Source organism: Hemiscyllium ocellatum, chromosome 19, assembly GCF_020745735.1.
Source record: "Hemiscyllium ocellatum isolate sHemOce1 chromosome 19, sHemOce1.pat.X.cur, whole genome shotgun sequence".
Lineage (NCBI taxonomy): Eukaryota > Metazoa > Chordata > Chondrichthyes > Orectolobiformes > Hemiscylliidae > Hemiscyllium > Hemiscyllium ocellatum.
In genome coordinates this window covers 57,300,872-57,327,151 of record NC_083419.1, presented here as the reverse complement: position 1 = coordinate 57,327,151, position 26,280 = coordinate 57,300,872, and the positions used below count along the sequence as shown (strand labels likewise).

General features: G+C 44.2%; 1 protein-coding gene across 2 annotated transcripts in view; it reads right to left on the bottom strand.

The window, feature by feature from the left end:
• pus7l (pseudouridine synthase 7 like) overlaps positions 1-24,908 on the bottom strand; it is a 33,844-nt gene extending 8,936 nt beyond the window's left edge. The window contains exons 1-7 of one of the 2 annotated variants that reach the window (XM_060839493.1): positions 24,507-24,908; positions 18,490-19,412; positions 17,638-17,797; positions 9,252-9,450; positions 5,868-5,966; positions 3,627-3,708; positions 1,730-2,010 (exon numbers count right to left, since the gene is read on the bottom strand). In XM_060839493.1, coding sequence (XP_060695476.1) covers positions 1,730-2,010; positions 3,627-3,708; positions 5,868-5,966; positions 9,252-9,450; positions 17,638-17,797; positions 18,490-19,384 — 1,716 coding nt within the window. In that variant the 5' untranslated portion in view covers positions 19,385-19,412; positions 24,507-24,908. The remainder of the gene's footprint in view (positions 1-1,729; positions 2,011-3,626; positions 3,709-5,867; positions 5,967-9,251; positions 9,451-17,637; positions 17,798-18,489; positions 19,413-24,506) is intronic. The other variant, XM_060839492.1, reaches the window with a different exon arrangement.
• Positions 24,909-26,280: the final 1,372 nt, after the last annotated feature.

Below are 26,280 nucleotides of genomic sequence, written 5' to 3'. Positions count from 1 at the left end.
TTGAAAGTTAAGTTGCAGTTAGATAGAATAGTGAAGTAAGCGTTTGGTGTGCTTTCTTTTATCGGTCACAGTATTGAGTACAAGAGTTGGGAGGTCATATTGCGGCTGTACAGGACACTGGTTAGGCCACTGTTGGAATATTGCACACAATTCTGGTCTCCTTCCTATTGGAAAGATGTTGTGAAACTTGAAAGAGTTCAGAAAAGATTTAGAAGGATGTTGACAGGGTTGGAGGATCTGAGCTACAGGGAGAGGCTGAACAGGCTGGAGCTGTTTTCCCTGGAGCATCGGAGGCTGAGGGGTGACCTTATAGAGGTTTACAAAATTATGAGGGGCATGGATAGGATAAATAGACAAAGTCTTTTCCCTCGGGTGGGGGAGTCCAGAACTAGAGGGTGAGAGGGGAAAGATATAAAGGAGATCTAAGGGGTAACTTTTTCATGCAGAGGGTGGTACGTGTATGGAATGAGTTGCCAGAGGAAGTGGTGGAGGCTGGTACAATTGCAACATTAAAGAGGCATTTGGATGGGTATATGAATAGGAAGGGTTTGGAGGGATATGGGCCGGGTGCTGGCAGGTGGGACTAGATTGGGTTGGGATATCTGGTCGGCATGGATAGGTTGGACCGAAGGGTCTGTTTCCATGCTGTACACCTCTATGACTCTTAAGTGTCAATACCATCTCGCTTCTGAGTATCAATCTGCTTAAGAACATCACAGTCCATCTTCTCGAATTCTGTACTTGAATTCTCCTTCTCCCAGTAAAGACAGATGTGAAGTATACATTTAACACGCTACCAATATCCTCCGCTTGCATCCTTGGTCCCCAGTTGGCCCCACTTTACCCCTGGTTATTCTCTTCCCCTTGATATACTTTAGAATACCTTGGGAGATTCTCCCTAATCTTTCCCAACAGTATTTTCTTATGGTCCCTCTTTGCTCTCCTAATTGCTTTCTCGAGTTCCCCTCTGCACTCCCTATACTCCTCTAGGTCCCCTGCTTTGCTCCCTCTGTTTTGCGTCCCTCTTTTCCTTTTGATCCAATCGCAAATATTCCTAGACATCTAGGGTTCACTGGGCTTGTTGCGGCTACATGTCATTCTCAAGGGAACATGTTGGGCCCACATTCCTCCAGTCCCTTTTTAAACACCACGCCCCTCCAGAGTTCTGCTGTAGAATTACCTTCAAGTAGATGTTCCCAGTCTACTTTGGCCAGATCCTGTCTTATTTTTAATAAAATTTGCCTTACCCCAATCCAAAACCCTATTCTACAGACCATATTTATCCTTTTCCATACCAAACTTAAATGTATGGTGCTATAGTCACTTTCACTAAAGTGCTCACTACTGAAACCTCAAGCACCTGTCTGGCTTCATTCCTCAGAAATAGGTACAGCACTGTGCCATCTCTTATAGATCATCTCCAATATTTGTTTTCACTGCTAGGGACAGAATCTGCCATCTCTCACAATGAAGATTAGAATATTTTCTGAACTGATGGAAATAAACACATTGCAGACAATGGAGAAAGGTTGACAGTGATGCTCAATGGGAATCATTTCAATATATCGCAGAAAAAGAGAAAATTAGATGTTTGCAGTTTGTTAAAGCAGTCTGTGTTTCCTTCAATATCTCCGGCAATATATCTGTGGTAGAGTGCAGCAAACAACAGGAACTTATCAAAATAAAAACCCGGCACTAATTTGAAACCAAAATCAATTTTAAAACTTACAGCATTTTCCTGATTCAATGGATCCCACTCGAGATTATCACAGGCAACTAAGTCTCCCTCTACAACCTTCAAGTCATAAGTCCTCAAGCGAAAAGAGGCAGCTCTATTCCAGACCTTACTGCAATACGAGTGGACGTAAAGTACACGCATGGAGTGTGGTAAACTAAGCCAGGCCCGGGCACAACCCTCCTGATTGTTGCCGTAGCGGTTTAATGCACGCAACATCATTCGCTCTCTCGTTTTGTACTCTGGCATCAGAGCGAGTGTCCCCTTGGCATCCTCTGCAGAAGAGAAAACAGGATTGATATGCCGTCGAAGATCTTACAGTGGCACAGTCCAGTCCAATGGTGTTTAAACCTTTGCGGGAGAAGCCCCTACAAATGTTGACACATCCCTGGGGAACCCCTGTGCTAACTTCCAAGGCAGCAGCTGACTGAAGCCAAGGCTGTTTTGGAATTAAAGTCCGTGAGTCTTTATTTTGCATTTTGCAAGCACAAGCTAATGGCCTGCATAAATAACGGAAAGTAATCCATTGAACACTTTGATTCTGTAGAGCTGATGTTAATTCAAAGTTTGGGAGAAGATTTGTAGCTCGGGTGCTTGTTGTTGTGGTTCTGTTCGCCGAGCTGGGGATTTGTGTTGCAGACGTTTCGTCCCCTGTCTAGGTGACATCCTCAGTGCTTGGGAGCCTCCTGTGAAGCGTTTCTGTGATGTTTCCTCCGGCATTTATAGTGATTTGTACCTGCCGCTTCCGGTTGTCAGTTCCAGCTGTCCGCTGCAGTGGTCGGTATATTGGGTCCAGGTCGATGTGCTCATTGATTGAATCTGTGGATGAGTGCCATGCCTCTAGGAATTCCCTATAATAGTGTTGCCCCAGTTGAACTCATGTTGCTTGTCATCTGAGTGTGTGGCTCCTAAGGATAGCTGGTCATGTTGTTTCGTGGCTAGTTGGTGTTCATGGACGCGGACCATTAGCTGTCTTCCTGTTTGTCCTATGTAGTGTTTTGTGTAGTCCTTGCATGGGATTTTGCAAGCAACATGACAAGCAACAGGAGTTCGACTGGGACAACACTACTATTATAGGACAAGCCAAACAGAGAACAGCCAGGGAATTCCTAGAGGCATGGCACTCATCCACAGATTCAATCAATAAGCACATCGACCTGGACCCAATATACCAGCCACTGCAGCAGACAGCTGGAACTGACAACTGGAAGCGGCAGAGACAAACCACAATAAATGCTGGAGGAAACATCACAGAAGCGCTTCACAGGAGGCTCCCAAGCACTGAGGATGTCACCTAGACAGGGGACAAAATGTCTGCAACACAAATTCCCAGCTCGGCGAACAGAACCACAACAGCTGATGTTAATTCAATACAAGTTCTTACTTACAAATAACATCCAGAGTACATGGATTTAAATGTAATTGACAAAAAAAAATGGTTTTTAAGATTTGGAGATGCCGTTGTTGGACTGGGGTGTACAAAGTTAAAAATCACACAACACCAGGTTATAGTCCAACAGGTTGGATTGGAAGCACACTAGCTTTCTGGTGTTGAATGGTTTTTAAGGTTTTGTTAAATGCAGTGAGGTGATGATCTGTACTGCATCACTGAACAAAAGGTGAAAGTAGATTCAATAATAAACTTGAAAATATTTTAATGAATATATGTTTGAAAGAGAACAATTTGCAGGAATATGAAAAAATGGGTCTAACTGGATGTTCTCTAAAAAGGGCTAATACAAGCACAGTAGGTTGAATGGTGTCTGCCATTATTTAAGGTTCCATATGGAATATATTTGATATCAGACTGTTTGTTTAATGAAAGCAACTTACAATTAAAATAAGTTAAACAAAAAATAAAAGAGCGCTGATTTTGGAAACAGAACCTTACCAGTCTGAATAAAATGTCTCTTGGCCTGATTGACAGGATCATCTCCATCTTCTGCTGTAAAGACTAAATGCACAGCCTCCACCTAAATAGAATACATATGTAAAAGATCTGTCCGGAATTTTATAATTCATAACTCTCACAACAATAGCATTAGCACTTATTATCGCACCTCTAACGTAGAAAAACGTCATAAAGTGCTGCTCAGAACCATAAGATGATGTGAACTAGAGAAGGTATTAGGACAGATAGTCAAACACTTGAACAAAGAGTTTCAAGGAATATTTGAAGAAGAGAGGGAGTTAGAGGTGATGAGATTTATTGAGAGTTTCAGAGCTTGGTGTTTGGGCAGCTGAAAGCCCAGTGGAGAAATGAAAGTCAGGGATGGGCAAGAGGTGAGTTGGAGGATCTCAGCGATCATACAGCATCCAAGGGCTCCAGGCAACTGTACAGGCCAAAGAGAGGCTTTGAAACAAAAGTAGAAAATTTAAAATTGAAGTGTTGCTACACCAGGTCCACGTACATAGGTGTGACGGGTGAAGGGAGCTTGAGATAAGTTTTGCCAAGGACAGAGTCAGGCAAAAGATCATTTAACCCTTAGGTGTTTAACCTTCATAAAGGACAAATTGCGACAAAGACTCAGGTAGCCCTTAACTTAGGCCCAAAGTGGTATCCAGGTAATGTTCAACAGGGTCTTGGCAATCATCATTAATGTTATATAACTTTAAACTAACCCAATTATGAGCAGCCTTCTCCTAAATTGATTTTATGACCAACTAATTAGTAACATGAACACAAAAATATATTAAAAATTCAGCAGGCCTTCAACATCCTTGTCATTTTCTCAAGTTCCATTCTGAACCACAAGAGGTCACCAAAAGGAAAAAGACTGAATCTACACCTCACATTGTAAACTGAAGTAAGACCATAGCACGCAGGAGCAGAATTAGACTATTCAGCCATTGAGACTGCTCCCTCAGAGAGGGGAACAGGAAAATCACAGACCACTTTTTTCTTTAAAAAAAGGCAAATTTTGCAATATGAGTGAACTATCTTCATTGTAGACTTTTAAACTTCTCATTCCCAATGGAATCTAATGTTCCAACTAGCTGCTGTGTTTGCCTACATTGGCACAGTCACTGTAGTACTTCACGGTTTGTGAAGCTCTGTGTGGGGTGTCCTTGCTCACAAAAGCCAATGTATAATTAACCTTTCCTTAAGATTCATGCCAGCCACCAGCTTCTCAATCCAACAGTCAGTGTGTTAAAATGGAAAATGCATCATTTTCCACTGGCAGAGGAGGTTTGTCGACACTAACCAAACATTGCCTCCACTAAAGTGGCATTCATTCCCGAAAAACAAGAGCAAAATAATGTAGGTACTGGAAATTTAAAAGAAATCACCAGATATCAGAACTGAAGAAATTTGGAAACCCTATTACATTTCTAGGTTTCCTCAATTCCGATGGAAGGTCAAACATTAACTCTAATTTTTCTCCACACTGTCTGGCTGAGTGCATCCAACATTTCCTGTTCTTTCTGGTGTTTATTCGATAGACAGATGAAAAATAACACACAGCAATTTTGAATGACAGAACAAACGTCTAACACAAAATGATGTTAGAGGAAAGAGTCCATCGATGTCAACTTAAGGAATTCTGAATCTGAATGCTCTCAGTATTCACTTTTGATAAATTTACTTCATCAGGCTTTTTCAACCTCTATACTTGAGATTAAAATATATTTTCAGCAAACACCATTCCTGCAGAAAATATGTTAATTTTTAAGGTAGCATTTACAGGACAGAAATATGCCCTTAATTGCACAGTTCCATACTTGTGGCTGCATATCCTAGGAGTATCCACCCAATCCTGTCAGCATAACCCTCCATTACCTTCTCCTGCATGTGTTCATCCACATTCCCCTTACATGCATCATTGGAATTGCATTTTTAACCTTACAAACTTTTGGCGATAAAACAATGTCATGAATATTCCATTCTTGATTCTGCATAAAATATCAATGGCAGTGTCACTCACAGGTTAAATGCAGCTCTAGGCTAGCTGCACACTTATGGTGACTCAACAAAGAGTTGTGAAAGCATAAAATCTCAAGCTGAGAGCCCTGATGCAAACCTCAATCTGCGCAGCAGGTGCAAAGTCTGGCATTTTAAGGCATGCACTCAGCATTATTTGTTCCTGACTTAAATACACGTACAGGTGATTAACGTGGAAAGGGGCCTTACCAATTTTCCCTTGAGAAGCGCCAAACCAATCTGATCTGCCTGGACATTCTGTCCCAGACCAAATCGCTGAGGTCCATAGTAGTTCACAAATCCTTTCTCCTGTGGTTGAAGGAATCAAATATACTTATTAGATCAGAAAGGCAGTGCAGACTTTAAAAATGGCGTTCAAGGCACTAATGCAACACTAACAGCTCAAAGACAAAATTTCTACTGGTAGTAACCTGGTGTAAAAATGAGGAATAAATGGACACTTTGGAGAGTCTTCGCCAAGAAATTTAACTTAAACCAGCTGTAATGATTTAGCATCCTCACTTTAATCTGAAGATAATGGGGCAATGGTTTTTTATTTGCCAGTAATTTATGTTTGAGCAGATGCTAATGGGCACTACACTACCTAATTGAGGTGTGATTATGCCTATCTCAGCGAAGTATAGACTGCAGCATAATCACCTTGAGTTTATAATGTCACAATCACACTAATCCCTGGGAAATAGCACACTCAAAATCAGAAACCATTGTTTGGTCGGGATTAACAGCCAGTCAGGGAGAACAGTCTTGCTGCTCTATTATTTTATAGTAGAAGAACCAACCATGTACAATATAAATCAGCAGCACGGTGGTTTTGGTTCTAGTCTCAGGAGAATGTCTGAGTGGAGTTTGCACATTTTCCCCATTTGTCTGCATACATTTCCTCTGGGTGCTCCGGTTTCTTCCCACAGTCAAAAGATGTGAGGTTTGGTGGATAGGCCATGTTAAATTGTCTGTAGTGTCCAGAGATATGCAGACTAGGTGCATCAGTCACGAGAAATGCAAAGTTACAGGGAATAGGTTAGGGGGGTGGGTCTGGGTGGGATGCTCTTCAGACGGTCAGTGTAGACTCAAAGGACCGAATGGCCTGCTTCCACACTGTAAGGATTCTATGATAAATACTGCTTGGCCGTAGAGATCATAAACATTATTAAAAGGTAAGACAAAGTTAAAGCTTTGTTTTCGGCAAGGTTCCACATGGGAGACTGGTTAGCAAGGTTAGATCTCATGAAATATGGGGAGAACCAGCCAACTGGATACAGAACTCACTCAAAGGTAGAAGACAGCGGGTGGTGGTGGAGGGTTATTTTTCAGACTGGAGGCCTGTGACCAGTGGAGTGCAACAAGGATCGGTGCTGGGTCCATTAGTTTTCATCCTTTATGTAAATGATTTGGATGTGAACATAAAGAGGTACGGTTGGTAAGTTTGCAGATGACACCAAAATTGGAGGTGTAGTGGACAGCGAAGAGGGTTACCTCAGATTACAACAGGATCTGGACCAGATGGGCTAATGGGCTGAGAAGTGGCAGATGGAATTTAATTCAGATAAATGCGAGGGGCTGCATTTTAGGAAAGCAAATCTTAGCAGGACTTTTACACTTAATGGTAAGGTCCTAGGGAGTGTTGCTGAACAAAGAGACTTGGAGTGCAGGTTCATAGCTCCTTGAAAGTGGAGTCACAGGTAGATAGGATAGTGAAGAAGGCGTTTGGTAGGATTTCTTTTATTGGTCAGAGTATTGAGTACAGGAGTTGGGAGGTCATGTTGGGGCTGTACAGGACATTGGTTAGGGGCCACTGTTGGAATATTGCATGCAATTCTGGTATCCTTCCTATTGCAAAGATGGTGTGAAACATGAAAGGGTTCAGAAAAGAATACAAGGATGTTGCCAGGGTTGGATGATTTGAGCTATAGGGAGAGGCTGAACAGGCTGGGGTTGTTTTCCCTGGAGTGTTGGAGGCTGAGGGGTGACCTTATAGAGGTTTACAAAATCATGAGGGGCATGGTTAGGATAAATAGACAAAGTCTTTTCCCTGGGGTCGGGGACTCCAGAACTAGAGGGCATAGGTTTAGGTAAGAAAAGAAAGATAGAAAAGAGACCTAAGAGGCAATTTTTTCACACAGAGGGTGGTACGTGTATGGAATGAGCTGCCAGAGGAAGTGGTGGAGGCTGGTACAATTGCAAAATTTAAAAGGCATTTAAGATGGGTACATGAATAGGAAGGGTTTGGAGGGATATGGGCTGGGTGCTGGCAGATGGGACGAGATTGGGTTGGGATATCTGGTCGGCATGGACTGGTTGGACCAATGGGTCTGTTTCTGTGCTGTACATCTCAATGACTCTATGACAATTACAACATTTAAAAGGCGTCTGGATGGGTATATGAATAGGAAGGGTTTGGAGGGATATGGACCAAGTGCTGGGAAATGGGACTAGATTAGGTTAGGATATCCAGTTGGCACGCACAAGTTGGACCGAAGGGTCTGTTTCTTGACTCTTTTCGCAGTCATCAGGATTTGGAAGCCAGAAACCGGACTTGGAAAAGAGACACCAACTTATCTAGCATGAGAAGTGTGTGCTGATTGGTTGCACATGGAGATGTAGCAGGAACAGTTAACTGTCAATCTTAGTTCCCAGATCAGGCGGGTGGACTCTGATTTGTCAGAATGTTGTCATGGGAATGCAGCAGAGATTGACAGTCTCCCTGACTCCATGTGATGCAACAAAAACAGAAGGTGCTGTCAAAACGGAGCAGAATTGGTGACGGGTCACCAGACTCAAGAGGTTAACTCTGCTTTTTCTCTGCTGAGTTTCTCCAACAATCTTGGTTTTGGTTTCAGATCACCAGCATCTGCTGTTGTATGTGGTGCAACAGTGTGTCCAAGAAACTACATATAATAATACTCAGCACCCTGTTTTATGGAGACAAATAAAATTCACCACATACACTGCATGCTTTTCATTGTAAAGAAAATGGGTCTCGGCGAGTACCATTTACTGTTGTATTTCCATGAGAACACAACCCTGACGAATCAGAGTCTACTTGTCTGATTTGAGATCCAAGATTGACAAGTTCGTGCTGCATCACCATGCCAACCATGGTCCAACCAATCAACGCTCACTTCTCACACTCTATAAATTGGTGTCAGTTTCTCCAGGTCTGATTTCTTGCTTCCTTGTCCTGATAAGGGCAAAACTACAAGCTTTCACTTTAAGTTTGCTTTTAGCAATATACAAGTACAGTCCCAATGCAATTTTCAGCTCCATCATGGAGCATTTCACAATATATTGATAGCTACGACAGACTCACTTATCATTTTGCAATGGAACTCAAACTGACTGAAGATGACAGAGGAGGTATTTTGCACCACACCTGTAATGGAGGATCAGTTCTCCAGGCAGAACGAAAGTTAAAGATTAACAGGAATGTCAATACTTGAATGTTAATATGTGACTCAATGTTGGGATGCATGTGACACTCTTCATTTCCTCCTTGGCAAACAATCACTTGGTCAAATCTTTAGAGTTTATGATGCAACAACACTGGTTAAAACTCAATGCTTTCAGGGACTTCACCTTGACATTCTCAATTGCTTCCAACACTCGAGAAGTAAGCCTGCTGTCAGGGTCATCTTCTTGGTGCTTGCTGACGTTTCTGATGATAATACTGAAATGGTTTCCTTTCAGCTGGCCCACCCGTAAGTGCTTAGTTGCACGGCGCAGGTTATACACTTTCAGACCTTTCCTCTGGATTGATAATTGCTTTGCTTTTAACCTTGATGGGGAAACAAATTGGTACGGCTGATCACCTCAAAACACAAGCATTTCATTTTATTCCCTCACAATCTACAGATCTAAACTGAAAACGCAAGTGAAGGTTTTGAGTTTCACAAATTAAGTCAGTCGTTTTTGGGTTGGACCTCCTTAGCATTTAACAAAAAAAAAGGTTTGCAGCTTTCAATGCTATGAGGAGGGGAAGGAGAGGAACACTGTTTGTTGCAGCCTTGTGAGAGCCAAGGCTGCCATTATAACCCAGATTTTTAAAGGGAGAAGGTAAGAGTTTTGCAGACATCCTGACTGTCACCTTCTAACCTTCTCATGACTGCACCTCTATTGATAGAAGACAAAAGATCAAAACGTGGAGAGAGTTATAAACCAGTTAGCGCAACATCTGACAGCAGGAAATTACTGGAAATTAAGAATAATTTGACTCGTTATTTGAAAGACCTTCAACAATTAATGTCAAACAAGCACTGTATATAGAAAATCAATCTTTTACCACAGATGGGAGTGTGCCCTTTTCTACAACTTTGACACAGAATTCATGACAATGTCATGGGGCAAAGTCCATCTGGTCCTCACACCAAACAGTAGTAAGGAACACAGGATGGTGCACATGGAGGCAATGGGGATCTTGCCCACTGGCTGCAGGCTAATACATGACCCCTCACATTTTAGGGAAGGCATGCCAATGTGAGTGCCAATGTCCACCAGCCAACAGCATTCTGCAGTAAAAGGAATAATGGTTCTGAAAGAGTTAATGTGGTAAACTGCATTCAGCTTCGCCAAATCTAATGTTATCATACAACCTCAGGTGAGGAAAAGAACAGTCTAGCTAAAATTCCCAATGGAGGCCGATATGCCTTCACTATCTCCCAGTTAGTCTTAAAGAGCCAATGTAACCTGTACCTATTGCTATCATGCAATAAACCATCTTTGTCAAGGCAAGAACCTCTTCTCATTAAGACTCATCAGTCAATCCTCTACCACAGTTACCCAAAGAAAGCCTTAAAACCCTTTCAGAAAGGAGGATCAGCAGGGACTAGGGTGCATCATGACCCCTGATAATGACATTTTGATTTAATGTTGCTAAGTTTCCATTGACATCTTGATGTATAATTCCAGTGCCCCGCTAGGGGCAGTCGAAACTGTTAGCATTCATTCAAAAAGGGTAAGGAGAAGGATTAGTAGCTGCACTCTAGCACAACCATTCCACAGCATATTCAGTATGGCTCTTCATCAGGATCAAAAGACCCTGGCTACATAAGTCTGGCCTACCGAGAGTTGCTGGCCACTGAGAGGGCAGTACCTCTTCTGGACTTGATGTTGTCATCTGTTGCTGGCACTACACCAGCCTGAGGCCTGGATTGAGGAGAAGCCTGGGAACAGGATGGAAAGGTGGCCAAAGGGAAGAAGCTAAAGGGGATGTATGGCAGTATGGGTTTTGGGCCCAGGTGAGATCTCAGTGGACTTCATCTTTCATGATGCCCAGGTTCTTTGATCAGGCACTGAATGGATTTGAAGAAGAGACCCCCTACTGTACAATACTCCCTGCATTGCAAACCCCACCCAGCCACTGCTGGTTAACAACAGCAGTGCTAGGATGAGGCCCTTAAGTAGGCCTCAATGCCCAGTGGAAGATTTTGCTCATGGGTGGACCCAGCATGCACTCCACAGGATGGAAGTGAGAAGTTGGCAGTGTCCACACCCATCACCTTCCCAGAGAATTAAATGCCCTCCCCACCACTAAACTCACCACAGGGAAGAGCAATAAATTTTGCCTGTAGTTTCAGTACCTGTTTAGTGATATATTACCTTCAAAAGAGAAATATCTAAACATTCAGGGACAATGCAAGTACATAATTCTCTAAATGTTCAATTTCAAATCTGGGATTAATTTCCAAGGGACTCATTATCCAGTAACATTCCACCACCATGAATATCCATGGCCATTTCACAGCCTTAGTCTTTGGGCAATGACTACTTCAGGTGGTCCCCAGTGATAACCCAATCTGAATCTCAGCAAACCCAAAACTGAGCTAAGGTCATTCAAATACTACCTGTGCTTATTTCCCTTATCAAAACGCCTGCTAATGATCGTTACATGTTCAAAAGTGATGGGAAAACAATGAATATGAACAGAGATGCTCCTGGGTCAAATTCTCAAAAATCCAGGCACCTTCTTGCATGGACTCTGAATTTCCTTTTAGGATATTTGTATGGTTGAATAAATGGCAGATACCTACGTTGCAGAATTATTTGAAACTAGCTCCTCAGCATCTAATGCCATCCATAAGAAATAGGAACAGAAGTAGTACATTGAACCTGCTCCACCATTCAATAGGTTCATGGCTGATCCGACATTCCTCTGACCTACTTTCCCGCATTTCCCTTTAACCCTTGATCCCCCGGCTGGTCAAGAATCTATCTCAGCCTTTAATATACACAAGGACTCTGCCCTGTACCTCTCTGCAGTAAGGAACTCGAAAGACTCACAATCCTCAGAGGACAGATTGTGCTCATCTCAGTCTTAAATTGGCACCCCTTCATTCTCAAACAATGCCTGTAGATCCTAATCTCTTTATGAGTGGAGAAATCTGCTCAGCATTTGCCCTGTCAAGCCCCTTAAAAATCCTGATTGAGCCCTCCACAATCACCTGATGAAGGAGCGTCGCTCCGAAAGCTAGTGTGCTTCCAATTAAACCTCTTGGACTATAACCTGGTGTTGTGTGATTTTTAACTGTGTACACCCCAGTCCAACACCAGCATCTCCAAATCTTAAAAGTCCTGCATGTTTCAGTGAGATAGTCATAGAGATGTACAGCATGGAAACAGACCCTTCGGTCCAACTCATCCATGTCGACCAATTATCCCAACCCAATTTGGTCCCACCTGCCAGCACCCAGCCCATATCCCTCCAAACCCTTCCTATTCATATACCCATCCATATGCTTTTTAAATATTGCAATTGTATCAGCCTCCACCACTTCCTCTGGCAGCTCATTCTATGCACATACTACTCTTTGCGTGGAAAAAGTTGTCTCTTAGGTCTCTTTTATATTTTTTCCCCTCTTGCCCTAAACCTATGCCCTCTAGTTCCTGGACTCCAACCCAGGGAAAAGACTTTGTCTATTTATCCTATCCATGCCCCTCATGATTTTATAAAGTAATTAAGTTCATCCCTCGGCCCCCGACGCTCCAGGGAAAACAGCCCCAACCTATTCAACCTCTCCCTATAGCTCAAATCCTCCAATCCTGGCAACATCCTTGTAAATCTTTTCTGAACCTTTTCAAGTTTCACAACATCTTTCCGATAGGAAGGAGAACAGATTTGCACACAATATTCCAGAAGTGGCCTAACCAATGTCCTATACAGCCGCAACATGACCTGCCAATTCCTGTACTCAGTACTCGGACCAATAAAGGAAAGCTTACCAAACGCCTTCTTCACTATCCTATCTACCTGCACTTTCAAGGAGCTATGAACCTGCACTCCAAGGTCTCTTTGTTCAGCAACACTACCCAGGACCTTACCATTAAGCGTACACGTCCTGCTAAGAGTTGCTTTCCCAAAATGCAGCACCTCACATTTATCAAAATTAAACTCCATCTGGCACTTCTCAGCCCATTGGCCCATCTGATCAAGATCCCATTGTAATTGGAGGTAACCCTCTTCGCTACCCACTACTCCGCCAATTTTGGTGTCATCTTCAAACTTACTAACTATGCCTCCTATGTTCACATCCAAATCATTTATATAAATGACAAAAGGTAGTGGACCCAGCACCGATCCTGATGGCACTCCACTGGTGACAGGCCTCCAGTCTGTAAAACAACCCTCCACCACCACCCTCTGTCTTCTACCATTAAGCCAGTTCTGTATCCAAATGGCTAGTTCTCCCAGTATTCCATGAGATCTAACCTTGTTAACCAGCCTCCCATGCGTAACCATGGGTAACTGAAGTCCATATAGATTACGATAATCTCTCATTCTTCTAAATTCCATTAATAGAGACCCAACCTGTTGGCCTTTACCCATAAGAAAATCTGCCATTCCAGGGATTATCTTAGTTCACATTCTGTGAATGGCCTCCAATGAATTGATAACTTTTCTTAAATAAGGGGACTGAAACTGCTGTCACTACTCCAGATTTGGTCTCAACAGCACCTCATACAATTGCAGTAAAACTTCTCTACTCTTATGCTCAAATCCCTTTGAAATATGGCCCAACGTTCCATTAACCTTCCTGATTATCTACTTGAAGCTGTGTGCTAACTCTCTGTTTCATGTACTATTAACCCCAAGTCCCTTTGTATTGCTGCCTTCTGCAGTTCTTTTCCCCCAGTTAAAAAAATACTCTGTTCTTTTGTTCTCCCTTTCAAAATGAACAACTTCACATTTAGCAACTCTTTTGCCAACTTACTTAACCTCAGTAAGCCATTTGTAACGCTCTGCTGCAAATGTGTTGCTGGTCAAAGCACAGCAGGCCAGGCAGCATCTCAGGAATAGAGAATTCGACGTTTCGAGCATAAGCCCTTCATCAGGAATAAGAGAGAGCAGCCAAGCAGGCTGAGATAAAAGGTAGGGAGGAGGGACTAGGGGGAGGGGCGATGGAGGTGGGATAGGTGGAAGGAGGTCAAGGTGAGGGTGATAGGCCGGAGTGGGGTGGGGGCGGAGAGGTCAGGAAGAGGATTGCAGGTTAGGAGGGCGGTGCTGAGTTGAGGGAACCGACTGAGACAAGGTGGGGGGAGGGGAAATGAGGAAGCTGGAGAAATCTGAATTCATACCTTGTGGTTGGAGGGTTCCCAGGCGGAAGATGAGGCGCTCCTCCTCCAGCCGTCGTGTAGTTGTGTTCTGCCGGTGGAGGAGTCCAAGGACCTGCATGTCCTCGGTGGAGTGGGAGGGGGAGTTAAAGTGTTGAGCCACGGGGTGATTGGGTTGGTTGGTTCGGGCGGCCCAGAGGTGTTCTCTGAAGCGTTCCGCAAGTAAGCGGCCTGTCTCACCAATATCTCAACCTCTCTCATCCACCCATTTTTGGGTCATCTGCAAATCTAGCTACAATATATCTGCTTCCTTCATCCAATTCCCCCTGAATATGGGTTATAAACAGCTGCAGTCCCAGCACTGACCCCTGTGGAATGAAGTACCTGCCTGAAAAAGAAACTCTAGCTGCTTACCAATTGGTCACCCACTGGAGAAATTCTCTATCCACACCAATAGCCTACTATCATAGAGAGTGGGGTTGGGGTTGCTGGAACTCATCTCAGCGAGTGCCAGTATAATGGGCATATGCTTTACTTTTTTCCAAAATTAATAAAATCATGTGTAACTTTTTATAAGCCGGTAAAAATAAAAATTGCTGAAGTGCCGAAGCATCTGTGAAGCGACAGAGAGTCATCGAGATTTACAGCACAGAAATGGATCCCTCGGTCCATCTTGTTCATGCCGACCAGATATCCAAACCTAATTTAGTTCCGTTGCCAGCACTTGGCCCAGATCCCTCTAAACCCTTCCTATTCATATATCCATCCAGATGCCTTTTAAATGTTGCAATTCTAGCAGCCTCTACCATTTCCTCTGGCAGCTCATTCCATACATGCACAACCCTTTGCGTGAAAAGGTTGTCCCTTAGGTCTCTTTCATATCTTTCCCCTCTCATCATAAACCTATGCCTTCTAATTCTGGATTACCTCACTCCAGGAAAGAAACTTTGTCTATTTATTCTATCTATTCCCCTCATAATTTCATAAATCTCAATAAGGTCACCCCTCAGCCTCTGGCATTCCAGGGAAAATAGCCCCAGCCTATTCAGGGGCTGTAGCTCAAACCCTCCAACCCTGGCAACATCATTGTAAATCTTTTCTGAACTCTCTTCAAGTTTCACAACATCCTTCTGATAGGAGGGAGACCAGAGCTGCACACAAATATTCCAAAAGCGGCCTAACCGATGTCCTGGACAGCCGCAGCAGGAGCCCCCAACTCCTGTACTCAATGCTCTGACCAATAAAGGAAAGCATACCAAACGCCTTCTTCACTATGTTATCCACCTCCGACTCCACTTTCAAGGAGCTATGAACCTGCACTCCAAGGTCATTTCAAAGAACTTTCTGAAGAAGAATCATAGTCGACTCAAAACATTAACTCAGTTTCGCTCTCCACAGATGCTGCCATACAGCTGAGTTTATCAGCATTCTGTGTTTGTTTCACATTTCCACCAGTTTGCTTTTATTAAAAGGACTTGGATGATACATAAGACATGACTCATCAATGCAGGAAATCCTTGAAGAAGACAGAAATAAAAAGAATTATTTTGGGCATCTAATGTGGGTTGGCTATATTTTTCACTCACTAGTTATGAATGAGGAGAGGTTATTACACTACACAATGTCATATATTTTGGACAACTAACAAGGATCCTCCGCCTCAGTTAGCCCATGGCCACACCCCTCAGGGTCTGTAAATCCTTGCAGTCCAGTCCTCCATGAACTCAACATTGTTGTTGCCGATGCCTCCTTCACTGCTTGTGACAATTCTTGTCCCAATGCTGCTGTTTCTTCATTTCCAATGTTTACCCAGCTTCCCCTTGAAGGAGTTCATTCTTCACCTCATAGCACATTCCACATCTTGACTTCATGCATAAAAACATTTCTCCTGAATTCTGCATTCTTATCATCATTTCTCTCGAACTCCCAACAGGATTTATTTGTGACATTTTCTTGGGTTCAAACATTACTGGATTTTTAAGAGAAAAAAAGATCACACAGCAACAAAACGACACAGAGTTTAATACGACCTTTGGGTGTAGGTTGAAAGGTCAATGGGGGGGTTCTTAAAATGGCAAGGAAAGGTTGCGTTGTTGTGGGGAGGGGTGGGGTAGTGGTAGGGTGAACCTGGTCACCATTGTCCTACTATCAAGTTACCCCTCCATTCGAGTGAGATGACTGGTGGTGGTCTAACCTGAGGGTCACCATGCCTCAGAGACTGATAAGGAGAGTTCTTCATGGTAAGCTCAGCCAACCATACTACTATGTCACCAACGGAGACATTGGAGAGTGGCAATTGAGGCCCTCATGGCCAATTACAGTTTGTCTCTAGTGTCTGGCCAACCATAAAACCATAAGATATAGGAGCAGAGTTAGGCCATCCTGCCTATTGCGGGGGGTCTGCTTGTCATTCAATCATGGCTATTATGTTTCTCACACCCATTCTTCTGCCTTCTCCCTATAAACCTTGATCCCCTTACTAATCAAGAATCTATCTTATCAATCATTGTATTAAATATACTTAGTGATTTGGCCTCCACAGCCTTCTGAGGCAATAAGTTCAATAGATTCACCAGTCTCTGGTTGAAGAAATTCCTGTTATCTCAGGTCTGAAGGTTCATGGCTTCACTCAAAGTCAGTGCTGTGGGGTCCTAGTCCATCCTTGTAGTGGAATCATCTTTTCCACCTCTACTCTATTCAGGGAATATAGGAGTTGAGGTTGTACAGGACATTGGTGAGGCCTCTTCTGGAATACTGTGTCCAGTCTGGTCGCCGAGTTATAGGAAGGATATTATTAAGCTGGAGAGGGTTCAAAAGATACTTACTAGGATGTTACTGGGAATTGAGCCATTGGGTTATGAGGAGAAGTTGGATAGGCTGGGATATCTTTCACTTGAGGTTGAGAGATAACCTTACGGAGGTTTATAAAATCGTGAGGGGTATAGATAAGGTGGATAGCAGGTGTCTTTTCTCTAGGGTGGGGAATTTCAAGACTGGAGCACACTTTTAAGGTGAGAGGAGAAAGATATTAAAAAGACATGAGAGGCAATTTTTTTCACAGAGTGGTTTGCCTGTAGAATGAACTTCCAGAGGAAGTAGCATTGCGGGTACAGTTACAATGTTTAAAAGACATTTAGAGAAGTACATGAATAGGAAAAAAATGTTTGGAGTGATATGGGCCAGTTTAGTTTGGGATTATGATCGACATGGACTGGTTGGACTGAAGGGTGTGTTTCTGGGTTTTGTGACTCTATTGGCATATTTACATGGGTGATATTTCAGACATCCTCTGCAGTGGACTGCTTTGTTGTACGATGCCTTTCTCAATCACAAAGCGAATTGGCAATAAATGCAGCTTTGCCATTGAAAACTGACAACCCAAGAATGAACCAAGAAAACAATATAACTCAGAACTTACTTGTTAATTGTCACATTCTTTACCACCATCGATTGGGAAGTAATAGCTTTCTTGTCCTTGATGCCTGCATAGCTGAAATCCGATACAACCACATCAAGTTCTGACGCCAGGCAAGCAATCGCTTCCAGGGTTTCCATGTTCACCTTACATAAGGTAAATGCTAGAGGGAAGTAAAGATTCCTGAGTCTTATCTTCATTATTTATAACACACAACCATATCAATTTTAACTATAATTTCTGTTTAACAACCACGACACTTCTCCTGGGCACCTTGACATTTATAAAATAATAAATTTTATTGGATGAATGAATAGTTCCATTATTCACTGACCAGTGAATAGGCTTAGGTGTCTTTGACCACTGCCTGTGCTAACCCGAACACAATTTTTGTTCCTAACCACTGGACATTAAATTCATTGGCTGCTATCTCAATTATAGATACCCAAGTCCTTTAACTACAGTACAATCTGCAGAAAATGAAGCATATTTGCAAAGTGCCTTACCCACAGTGAAGCTGTGAAAGGCATGCTCTTTCTTTGGCAGTGTTAGTTAAAGACTCACACTTAGAAAATTGAAGTGAATGAATTTTCTTCTTGTGTAAATACCTTCATTGTTCTACTGAATACTATAGTATTGTTTTAAAACCGTTGCATCCGAAGCTGTTATTGCCCTCAGTATAACATTCGGTTTAGTTCTAATCCTTACACCAGAAACCTTATCCTTAAGAATTAAACCTTTCTTTACTACCCATGCATTTGCTCCAAACTTCCATAACTTATTTCAAGTAATTCTTCGACATTAAATGTTTGCTAAAAAAAATCACAAAATAAAAGACCAAAGAAAATCCAATACCTGTGTAAGTTGCTGGCACTGTCTGGCAATCGTTGGCAGTTCGTTTCCTGCCTGATGTGATTTTGTCTCTAAATCTCACAGTAATCACTGCAGCCCTCTCACTGCTGCCATCTTGCTCCAAAAAACTCTTTGTTTCCACCAGTCTTCCAAAGTACTTGCTAACAAAATGATGGATGGCCTTCCGGTGCTCCTTATTCCTACTGGGCTGAAATGTGAACTTGGAACGTCTATCTTTTGCATCTAAGAAACCAAAGAACCCATTGGCTTCTTCCTCAGATACCAGTTGGCAGAGTTCTGAATACTGAGGGTCAAGCCTGACCTCAATCTCACCGCAGCTGGTAACAGTCTTTAGAAAAGGAAATTTCTGCCGTACAGCCAAATGAATGGCTGCTCGTTGAGATTTGTCTTCAAAGGTTCCAAGTAAAAGCCTAGCTGTGTCTTCTGTCCCCTCCTGTTCAGCGTCCTTACCTTCTTTAACCGAGAAGGCAAATTTTTCCAGATTTTCTGACAGTGAGCTACCCAAAAGCAAATCCAACACATCTCCCTGGGTTTGCACTGAAGGAGAGTTAGCTGCAGACTCAGGTAAATTGCTGTCAGCAGTCTGGTTAATCTTGCCTAGTGCGACATTGGCATTCTTCGACTTGTCAAAGATTGGCAAACCAGAAAATGTTTCCAGTGCTTTTTCCGGTTCCTTCAGTCTCTTCTTCTGTGTCGGAGGGGGCTTTTCTTGCTCGCTTTCAATGTCATCAGAATCCTGGCCGCTATCAGCTCCAATGTCACTGACTAGTTGCCCACGTGTATTGATCTCAGTCACCACAAAGTCGCTGGCAGAATTCTTAATTGTGCCACTGAAGCCAGTGTGATCACTGACCCAGCACAGGGGCAACACATCCATTATACTCTCCACACACTCTTATTGGTAGCTTGAATGAAAAACAAAAATCACCGGTTTGAATATCAGCAAATTATACACCTGCGCAAATGGAAAGATGACCAAAAATGATTCAAGAACAATTGAAATCTGGAAAGGAGATGGTTAAGAAGATACTCTAGTTATACTGTACACATGTTCCCTGAGGTTTTGAGTACTGCATGTAGTTCCTGTAAATATTCTAAACCAATCATGATACTCCAGCCAATAAAAGTGTGGGCAGGTACTTTGGGCTAGCAATTCCTCTTTTGTTGTTTTCATACATTTATAATATAATATTAGTAGTCACTTTATCTTCAGAGAACTACCATGGACTCAAAAGGCCAAATGTGCTTCTCTTTCACTAAAATGACTTTATAACACTTCAGATATCAGCTTATTCCCCGACTGAATAGCAATAACAGTAAAATCTACCAATACTGATGAACAATGTTCACTCCCTACTGCAAAGTGAGGTAAAGCTCCATGAAAGATCGATTGTCACAATTTTTGATGCAAGTGAGGGTGCCTTTCCTTTAAATAGACCTCTTTATGTGAGCTGCCAGAGGAAGTGGTGGAGGCTGGTACAATTGCAACATTTAAGAGGCATTTGGATGGGTATATGAATTGGAAGGGTTTGGAGGGATATGGGCCGTGTGCTGGCAGGTGGGACTAGATTGGGTTGGGCTATCTGGTCGGCACAGACGGGTTGGACCGAAGGGTCTTTTTCCATGCTGTACATCTCTATCACTCTATGACTCTATGAAAGCTACAAGAGTCAATCAGCTTTAAAGAACGCATTTTCCTTTGAGTCATAGATTCCCAACAGTGTGGAAACAGGCCATTTGGCCCAACAAGTCCACACTGACCCTCTGAAGCGTAACCCCCCAGACCCATTCCAGTACACTTCCCCTGACTAATGCACCTAACCCACATCCCTGAACACTATGGGCAATTTAGCTGGGCAAATTCACCTAACCTACACATCTTTGGATTATGGGAGGAAACCAGAGCACCTGGAGGAAATCCACACAGACATGGGGAGAATGTGCAAAAGCTGTACAGACAGTTACTGAGGGTGGAATTGAACCAGGGTCTCTGGTATGGTGAGGCAGCAGTGCTAAGCACTGAGCCACAGTGGTGCCCTCAGTGTGGTTCAAATCTCTACTCCAGGGTTTTCAATTAAAATAATTATTAAACAATTTCCCATATATCCCCCACTTATAAATAGAAATATAAACACAGAATTAATATTTTTTCAAAAGTATCCCCCAGTTTATTCATGCTCATATTCATTTGCTACAATTGATCTCACCAGGGCCCATCACCAGTTGTTTTTGATCAGTTCAGAAGGGTCATAGTGTCATAGACATTTTATAGCACAGAGAAAGGCCCTTCACCCCATTGTCAGTGCTGGGCAATTTTCTATTTATTTTAACCCTATTTTTCAACACTTGGTCTGTAGCTTTTTATACTAAAGCATTTCAGGTGCTCATTTGGGGATTTGGAGTCTGAATCGAAGATCAGGATGTACCTGAAAATCAACACTCGAAGAAAGTGGCTCTAGAAATAACGGATGCATTGGTGCCATCGTCCAGAATTCAACAGACTCTGGAAGAGTCCCTGCAGATTGGAGGGTATCGAATGTCACTCCAATATTCAAAAAGGGAGTTAGAGTGAAACCGGGGAATTATAGACCAGTGAGTCTAATATCAGTATTGGGCAAAATTCCCAAATCCATTAGCAAGGACTTTATAGCAGAGCATGTAGAACGCAGTGGCAGGATCAGTCAGAGGTTCCGTGGATTTATGAAGGGGAAACCATGCTTGACAAATCTATTGGAATTTTATGAAGATGTAACTAGTAGAATTGACAAGGGGGAGCCAGTCGATGTGGTATATTTGGACATTCAGAAAGCATTTGACAAAGTCCCATATAAGAGATTATAGTACAAGATTAAAGCACATGGGATTGGGAAGTGTATTGAGATGGATAGAAAACTGATCGGCAGAGAGGAATCAATTTCAAATTGGCAGGCAGTAACTCGTGAGGTACCACAGGGCTCGGTGCTGGGACCCCAGCTATTCACAATATATATTCATGATTTGGATGAGGGAACAAAATGTAACATCTCAAAGTTTGCAGATGATACCACGTTGGGTGGGAGGGTGAACTGTGACGAGATGCAGAGATCCTTCAGCATGACCTGGACAGGTTGGGTGATTGTGGGCAAATCAATGGCAGATGCAATATAATTTGGAAGCAAAAACAAGAAGGAAGATAAGCAAGAAGGTGGTAAAGAAGGCAAATAGTTGGCCTTCATTGCAAGAGATTTCGAGTACAAGAGCTGGGATGGGTTGTTGCAATTATACAGGGCCAAGGTGAGGCCACAACGAGAATATTGTGTGTAGTTTTGGTCTCCTTTTCTGAGGAAGAATACTCTTGCTCAGCGAAGGTTTACCAGATTTTGGATTTTTGGATTAGTGGTGCTGGAAGAGCAGCAGTTCCCATGTGGTTAAAGATGCCCTCCAACGCATCTCATCCACATCCAGCACCTCCGCCCTCAGACCCCACCCCTCCAACCGTAACAAGGACAGAACGCCTCTGGTGCTCACCTTCCACCCTACCAACCTTCACATAAACCAAATCATCCGCCGACATTTCCACCACTTCCAAAAAGACCCCACCACCAGGGATATATTTCCTTCCCCACCCCTTTCCGCCTTCTGCAAAGACCGTTCCCTCCGTGACTACCTAGTCAGGTCCACGCCCCGCTACAACCCACCCTCCCATCCTGGCACCTTCCCCTGCCACCGCAGGAACTGCAAAACCTGCGCCCACACCTCCTCCCTCACCTCTATCCAAGGCCCTAAAGGAGCCTTCCACATCCATCAAAGTTTTATCTGCACATCCACTAATATCATTTACTGCATCCGTTGCTCCCGATGCAGACTCCTCTACATTGGGGAGACTGGATGCCTCCTAGCAGAGCGCTTTAGGGAACATCTCCGGGACACCCACACCAATCAACCACACCGCCCCGTGGCCCAACATTTCAACTCCCCCTCCCGCTCTGCCGAGGACATGGAGGTTCTGGGCCTCCTTCACCGCCGCTCCCTCACCACCAAACGTCTGGAGGAAGAACGCCTCATCTTCCGCCTCGGAACACTTCAACCCTAGGGCATCAATGTGGACTTCAACAGTTTCCTCATTTCCCCTTCCCCCACCTCACCCTAGTTCCAAACTTCCACCTCAGCACTGTCCCCATGACTTGTCCTACCGGCCTATCTTCTTTTCCACCTATCCACTCCACCTCCTCCCTGACCTTTTACCTTCATCCCCTCTCCCACTCACCTATTGTACTCCATGCTACTTTCTCCCCACCCCCACCCTCCTCTAGCTTATCTCTCCACACTTCAGGCTCTCTGCCTTTATTCCTGATGAAGGGCTTTTGCCCGAAACGTCGATTTCGCTGCTCCTCGGATGCTGTCTGAACTGCTGTGCTCTTCCAGCACCACTAATCCAGAATCTGGTTTCCAGCATCTGCAGTCATTGTTCTTACCTGCAAGTTTTACCAGGCTGATACCGGACATGCCCGGACTGATGTATGAGGAGAGATTGACTCGGTTTGGATTGTTTTCACTGGAGTTCAAATGAATGATGGGGGAATCTCATAGAGACTTATAAAATTCTAACAGGACCAGACAGGGTAGATGCAGGGGGGATGTTCATGGTGGTGGGTGTGTCCAGAACCAGGGGTCACAGTCTGAGGATTCTGGGTGGACCATTTAGGATGGAGATGAAGAGTCATTTCTTCACCCAAAGAGTGGTGGGCCTGTGGAATTCATTACCACAGGAAGCAGTTCATGCCGAAACATTGAATGTATTCAAGAGGTGAAAATGTGTTGCTGGAAAAACGCAGCAGGTCAGGCAGCATCCAAGGAACAGGAAATTCGACGTTTCGGACATAAGCCCTTCATCAGGCATGAGGAAAACGTGTCCAGCAGGCTAAGATAAAAGGTAGGGAGGAGGGACTTGGGGGAGGGGCGATAGAGATGTGATAGGTGGAAGGAGGTCAAGGTGAGGGTGATAGGCCGGAGTGGGGTGGGGGCGGAGAGGTCAGGAAGAGGATTGCAGGTTAGGAGGGCGGTGCTGAGTTGAGGGAACCGACTGAGACAAGGTGGGGGAGGGGAAATGAGGAAACTGGAGAAATCGGAGATCATCCCTTGTGGTTGGAGGGTTCCCAGGCAGAAGATGAGGCGCTCTTCCTCCAGCCGTCGTGTTGCTATGGTCTGGCGATGGAGGAGTCCAAGGACCTGCATGTCCTTGGTGGAGTGGGAGGGGGAGTTAAAGTGTTGAGCCACGGGGTGGTTGGGTTGGTTGGTCCGGGTGTCCCAGAGGTGTTCTCTGAAACGTTCCGCAAGTAGGCGGCCTGTCTCCCCAATATAGAGGAGGCCACATCGGGTGCAGCGGATGCAATAGATGATGTGTGTGGAGGTGCAGGTGAATTTGTGGCGGATATGGAAGGATCCCTTGGGGCCTTGGAGGGAAGTAAGGGAGGAGGTGTGGGCGCAAGTTTTGCATTTCCTGCGGTTGCAGGGGAAGATGCCGGGAGTGGAGGTTGGGTTGGTGGGGTTGTGGACCTGACGAGGGAGTCACGGAGGGAGTGGTCTTTTCGGAACGCTGATAGGGGAGGGGAGGGAAATATATCCCTGGTGGTGGGGTCCGTTTGGAGGTGGCAGAAATGATGGCGGATGATACGCTGTATACGGAGGTTGGTGGGGTGGGTATTCAAAAGGTGGCGAGATATAGCACTTGGGACGAATGGGGCCAAAGGTTATGGGGAGAAAGCAAGATTAGGCGATTGACTTGGATGGTGACCATGATGAAGGGCGGGGCAGACTTTAAGGGCCGAAGGGCCTCCTCCTGCTCCTATCATCTACCATTAAGTGAGAATTAACTCCAACATGAAATTATATTCAGAGGTACAGGATCATTTCAAATATCCTTAGCACAGACCATTCAGATAAAAATACGATTCTTCTGCCTGTTGGGCAAGTCACAGATTGAGCAGACCTAGCAATCGCCAATATATTTTGGCCGTCACCTTTTCCCCTCTGCATTGGGGGTATCCCTTTAAATCCAGGCGCCTCTGCCTTTCCGCTTCCTTCTGGGCTCTCCGCTGTTTTGTTAGCGGCGGCTGCTCTGAGCCCGGGAGGGGCCTCGACGCCAAGTCGGACTGAAAATGCCATTCGCGGCCCCAGGAATGTGCGGGTGCACGATTTGCAATGCGCGGCGAAGCGAACAGCGGGGGATAAAAACCCCCACCAAAATGCAAAAAAAAGGAAAAGCACGTTTTTGTTTTCCGTGCAAACGGTCCCGATCAGAACAGGAGCTTGGTGTTACCTGTCTGCAGGATGCTTGTCCCCTCTGCTAGCTGGTGCTCACATCCCTAGCTGGAGACAGAGGCTCAATGCAGAGCTTCGAGCTTCATATGAGCGCGTTGAAGTCCCCCCCACTTTCCTTCAATGTCACTCCCAAGATCATTGCTCTTAAAGGCAACGTTCCCCCCCCCCCCCCCCCCCATTGAGACAACCCTGTGCAGCATTGCTGCTGACTCTTCCGGGATGCTTAGCTTCTAAAGCATCATTTTTACTTTATAACTGATGTCCGGATTGTTTGATTTTTGAAAATAAAAAAGACGAAATTCATTCCTGGGATTTGGGTGTTGCTGGCCACAGGGTGGTTACGAGTTGTTGTGGGTCTGGAGTCACATTTGGCCAGACCAGGTTCCCTCTTTTCGCTAAAGGAGAAAGTGAGGTCTGCAGATGCTGGAGATCAGAGTTGAAAATGTGTTGCTGGAAAAGTGCAGCAGGTCAGGCAGCATCCAAGGAACAGGAGATTCGATGTTTCGGGCATAAGCCTGAAGAAGGGCTTATGCCCGAAACGTCGATTCTCCTGTTCCTTGGATGCTGCCTGACCTGCTGCGCTTTTCCAGCAACACATTTTCACCCCTTTGCTAATGGGCTTTAGAGACCCAGACGGGTTTTGATGACAATCGAAGGTCACTATTAGGATAGCTTTTTAATTCCCGTATTAATTGAAGACCAAATTTCGCCCTCTTGCTGTGGCAGGATTTGTCCCCAGAACAGCCATCCGGGCTCCTGGATTACCATTTTGGTGACAGCTAGAAAGAAAATCCAATAAAACTTGCGAATGGTGGTCTGACTTGTATATCTCAAACTGTAGCTCCTGTTCAACCAGTAAATCACATTTCCAAGTATTGCTGTTTCTTTTTGGCCACTGGGATTACCACAACTCTACCATCTCCCCAGATCTCTGATCTTCACTTTACTCTGCAGGGTTGGCAGATGGTATATGGCATTTGACGTTATATAAAGTTGTGAGAGGGCTTCACATTAAAATCAAGGAAGACTGACACCCAGTTAGTTGGGATATTGTGGGTAAAAGGCGTTGAAGCCATAGACCTGTACAGTATGGAAACAAACCCTTTAGTCTAACTCGTCCGTGCCAATCAGAAATCCTAAATTAATCTAGTCCCATTTGCCAGCATTTGACCCCTATCCTGCTCAACCCTTCCTATATATGTACCCTTCCAGATGCCATTTAAATGTTGGAATTGTACCAGCTTCCACCACTTCCTCTGGCAGCTCATTCCATTTACACACCACCCCCTGCATGAAAAAAATGCCCCTTAGGTCCCTTTTAGATCTTTATCCTTGCACCTTAAACTTATGTCCTCTAATTTCAGACTCCCCTACCCCAGGGAAAAGACCTTAGCAATTCATCCCACCACACCTGTCTTGATTTTATAACCTTCTGGAAGGTCACCCCTCAGCCTCTGGCGTTCAGTAGAAAAC